Source organism: Podarcis tiliguerta (assembly GCF_965153285.1).
Source record: "Podarcis tiliguerta genome assembly, chromosome: 5".
In the NCBI taxonomy this organism is placed as follows: Eukaryota; Metazoa; Chordata; class Lepidosauria; order Squamata; family Lacertidae; genus Podarcis; species Podarcis tiliguerta.
The window spans coordinates 7,033,645-7,038,270 of NC_139538.1; the positions used below are offsets into that span (position 1 = coordinate 7,033,645).

A 4,626-nucleotide genomic window follows, 5' to 3' on the forward strand; every position below is an offset into this window, starting at 1 on the left:
TCCCACCTGTCCCCAAGCAAAACTACCGAAGGACCTGCTAACCATCATGATAATGTCTCCCTGCTCCCTGGGCCACCAGGTTCTGTTATGCTGCTGTCAGCCCACCTTCCTGATAGAGACTACAGACAAAAATGCAGCAGTATTGTCTTGTTGGGCATCGACTCCCTGCACAATGCAGATGCCTCTGGGACTGGCCTCCTAGCAGAGTTCTGCACCACCTTCTGTCTCCACAGAGTCCTTTTCCTCTCCCAAAGGCAAAAAGGGCAGCTCCTTTGAGAGGCTCTGCTGAAATATTTAACATCCACAAGCTGCTCAGCTGCTTGAATTTCTATTTCTGTCTATCAAGCAAAACTAGGTCATTTAGTTCTCGACATCCCAATCAGGCAACTGCAGAGATTTAGGCTTCAATAGCTGAAATATCTGCACAGTTGAATGCCTGGGTCTATCCACACAGTTCATACACACTAAGCCTCTTGCTCAATAGAAAAACAGAGAGGTGGTACCTTTTTCCAAGGTCTGCAGCCCAGCAAAGTTCTCAGCAGGGTTTCTATAGGATTCCTCAAGAGAACACAGTAATTGCTTTTTAAACAACCTCTCTAACAGGGATCTGAGCCCTTGGCCAGTGGTGAAGTTGCAGTGGCAGGTTTTGGTCTGATATAAGCTGGCTTATAGATCATGCACAATCTTTGCCAAGGACGATACCCAGAACTGGCTGCTTCCATTTCAGTACATGTATGTATTTATTCATTAAGTTTTGTTCACCAGTACAGTGAAAAATGGCATTAAAATTTACAATGGGTCATTCTTAGAATGTCATGACAATAATTTTTGTTTTTTTGCTTGTCTTCATAAAATGTCGTATATTATTGAAAAGATGAAGGTTTCTCATGCACAACGGACAAGAATAAGCTTATTTTAAAAAATAAATAAATTAAAGTACAAAATTAAAAACAACTCTGAACATCCCCTTCTAATAAAGAGGCATCAAATAACCAGCAAGTTATCTGAACACATTCATAAACAGTGCAATAGTATTTTGTTTTCTAAATTCTTCATGTTCCTACAAAGTCCATCAACAAAGCCATTGATCACAGTATAAGACTCTTTAAATACATTTCTTGTTAACGATGATGTGTGCAAAACCTCAAACACATTCAAGAAGTCCTGTCCAATACTGATATATAATTAAGAGCGCCAACTATTTCTCTATATCTGTCTTCCAAGGGGGAAATCCATCTTATAAAACCTTTTCTGTCTTGCCTTTATGGGGAAGAAAAAAATACAAACAATCTTTTGATGCAACGTTTTTGACATTAGACATTAGCAGATTGTTGTTAACAAATATTCAGATATAAAAATACAAATATGAGGAGTTTCTGTTAAAAAGAAGCGTGCCATAGTGGGATGACTAGTGGCACCAAGACGTGGCACCAAGACCAGGAAGCTCATGCAAAAAAGATGGAGCAAAAATGTCTCTCGACAGCAAAACAATCACTGTCTTTTATGTTATAGTCCATCCATGTCAGAACCTCTGTCTTCCACTCAGCACTGCTGGCTTTGGGCTTTGGGTTTGCTGGTATTTTGCAAACGGGCTTGGGTTTTACAGGTTGGTGTTATATTTCAGGGGGGGAGCTACTGTGTATTACGGGATGGTTGCCGGTTTGGAATATAGACGCCATGACTGCAAACACGATGAACCTGTTATATTTAGAGAAGTGTGCGCGCAAGTGTGTCTGTATAAGTGTGTGTGTGTATATTCGTTTCTACGTCTATGCAGATGTCAGCTACACAGCCACCCCGAAAATGTGAAAGGCGTAAAGTGCATCGCTTCAGGAGACCTCCCCCCCACCCTTAAAAATGGAGAGCGCTGGGCAATCCAGTGGCTCAGAGCTCTCAGAGGAACAGCACCTTCAAATCGTGGCATGGAGGGGGTCGCCCAAGCCAAAGAGGGGACTCTACACTGCTGCTGCTGAGGGCTGGACAGAAGGAATTGGGAGGGGGGAGGGCGGGATGATGGAAGGTTCGGGCACATGGGAAAACAGGCAGCACCCCAGCACGGGCGCAGGGAAAGGCGCTGCTGCAATGGACGGCTCCACAGCAAGAGCCTCCAAGAGGATGGTGCTGCAATGGACAGCTCCCCGAGCTGCAGGCGCGTCGGAAAGATGGTGCTGGAGCGGACGGCTCCGCGCGTCAAGCGATGGTGCTGAAATGGACAGCTCTCCAAGGCGCAAGAGCTCCATTCCGCAACGGAGGAAGGAAGGGGCAGGTTGGGGGAGAGAGAGAGGAAGCCCCTTCTAGAAGGGCTGTTGTTGAAGATGCAACTCCGGGGATGGGCATCGTGCATTGGTAACCAGGACAGAGTTGGGTGGCAAGGTCTCTTTGTCCCTTATGCTCTCCGTTGGATGCGGAGGAGGGTGAGATGGTGGCCCCCGTCAAGTGACCTCTTCGGGCTGGGGGTCTGCGTTGGGGGTGGAGGGTGTTGCCAGCAGCCTCATCTCCTTCCTTTTGCTTTCCTTGTTGTCCACAATCCCAACAAACATGCGCAGCCAAAAGTGCTTTAAAAATTCAGGGATCAGTCTGCAGCTGGGTGCAGGCGCCTTCCGTGCTGATTTATACCCCAGAAGGCGACTTGTCTGTCATCCCCTTCAAGACCTCGTCTATTCTATCGTCTTCGATCACCACTGCAGGGACAGGAGAGCAAACGCAGAAAAAACACGCCGTCAGAATGGAAAGGGGGAACAGACACGCGGGGTGGGGGCCTCATCCTGCGCACTTAAGACCTGGCGTTGGCCACACTTAAAGCACCCCCCTCCCTCCCCAGCCTCGCCGCTCCTTTGGGGCAGCCATGGGGCTGGATCTCCCGCCCTCCCTCCTTTGACATCTGGTAATGAAACCCGCTCCAGGAAAATGGCTCCCCATCCTCCCCAGATGGTGGCTGGCTGCGGAGCGCAGAGCCAGCGGAGGTGATTAGAGAGGGAGCGCAGCCAGCGGAACGTGCGGGAGGAGATGGGGACCGAGGCGCGCCGGCTCCGGGGCAGCTCTATGGGCGCTTAGCCCTGGGGGAATGTGGAGGGGTCCGGGCTGGGTGAGGAGAGGAGTAGTTATGACTGGAATTCTTGTGGCAAATGGCTCAGATCGGAGCTCAGCTTAAAGAGTGCGGTGGAGGGGCGCTGAACGAGTGAAAAGACTCCCCACTTCCACCACCAAAAAAACCACCCTTCTTTCTCCCTTTCCAGCAGATTCCGCCTGCGGCACCCCAGCTAGGATATGTAACCACAGCGAGAGGGAAAAGAGGGGCGCGCGGGATGGGGGGTGGTCAGCCTTGTCGAGGGTGACTGAAGTCCGGCTCTCAGGGGTGGGGGTGAAACACTTCCCTTTTCCTTCCCCTGCGGGGGCAGCAGAAGGGCAAGAGGTGGGACTGGGGAGGGAGGGATGTTGTTGTTGGGGCGCACGGGGACGGTGCCCCGAGGTGTGTACCCAAGCAAGCAAGCAGCCGCGCGCGAACGACGCTCCTTACCTCGCTTGGCTCTGCCAATCTGGCCCAGCTTGGGGGGCCGCTTGGACTGGTTGCCCCAGGAGTTGGTGTCCTGCAGGCGGCAGCTGAAGGAGATGTCTCCGACTTCCGAATCGGTGCCATAGCGGGCCACTTTGTCGTCGTTGTAGGGCAGGATCTCAGACATGGTGCTGGCGGCGGCGGCGGCGGCACCTGGGTCACTTTCTGCTCCACGCAGAGAGAGCGAGACAGAGGCGGGGGCGAGGCTCCGAGAGGATCAAGAGGCGCTGAGCAATTGGGGCAGGCGAGCAAAGGAGCCAGCGAGAGAGCGCGTGCGGCGTCCAGCAGCCTCGACGAGCGTCTGAGCAGAGCGCTTGGGACAACCCTACACCATAAAGGAAACCCAGGCGGAAGGATGAAGTCATGCATCCGGGGCTGAGCGCGCGGCTCGGCGGCGGCAAGGTCCTCCCTCTCCCCCCTTTCTCCCCTCCCCGCCGTGCGTGGCAGGGAAGGGAGGCGGTGACATCAGGAGGCGAGGAAGGAATGACAATGAGGATGCAGCAAACGAGGCCCCCCCAGCGGGGGAGGGGAAAGAGGAGGGAGGCGAGGAAGGGTCAGAGAGGGGGAGCCCGCCCCTTTCCAGCGCCCTGGGAGCCCAGACCCCCTGCGGAGCGCGCCCTCTGTCCGCCCTCCGCAGATCCCCTGGGGAAAGCCCTGCTGGGAGCCACTGAGCCCCTGCCCCCCTCCTCCTCCTCCTCCTCCTCCTCCCTCACCCCCCCCCACCCTTGGTTCCAGGCGTCACTGTGTGTTTCCCACTTTATGCAACAACAGGCAATAGGGAGCTTCGCTTTCTCTTCCGCTTGGGACTCGCTTGTCAGCAGCAAAGCAGATTCCTTGGAGCCGCAGGCGCGGGGACGGCGCGGTCTCATCCTGCAACGGTTGCAGTCATCCGCTGCTTCTGAGCATGGGCAGAGGGCTTTCCTCTCACCGATGGATTGCTACGGGTTTCCCACCCAGGCACAGTCTGGAAAGTCGTCCAGGAGTGAGGAATGAATGTCCAGGGTCAGGTGGTCTGGAGTGGAGGTGGGGGAAGGGAGTCCAAGCAGATATGAACCCAGCACTTATTATAGTGT

General features: G+C 53.4%; 1 protein-coding gene across 1 annotated transcript; it reads right to left on the reverse strand.

Annotated features, from left to right (window-relative positions):
- Positions 1–719: 719 nt before the first annotated feature.
- Positions 720–3,907, reverse strand: CAMK2N2 (calcium/calmodulin dependent protein kinase II inhibitor 2). The gene is made up of 2 exons (XM_083441193.1): positions 3,518–3,907; positions 720–2,681 (listed from the first exon to the last, which is right to left on the reverse strand). The coding sequence occupies exons 1-2, from the start codon at positions 3,678–3,680 to the stop codon at positions 2,611–2,613; spliced, it is 234 nt and encodes a 77-aa protein (XP_083297319.1). The 5' UTR covers positions 3,681–3,907; the 3' UTR covers positions 720–2,610.
- Positions 3,908–4,626: the final 719 nt, after the last annotated feature.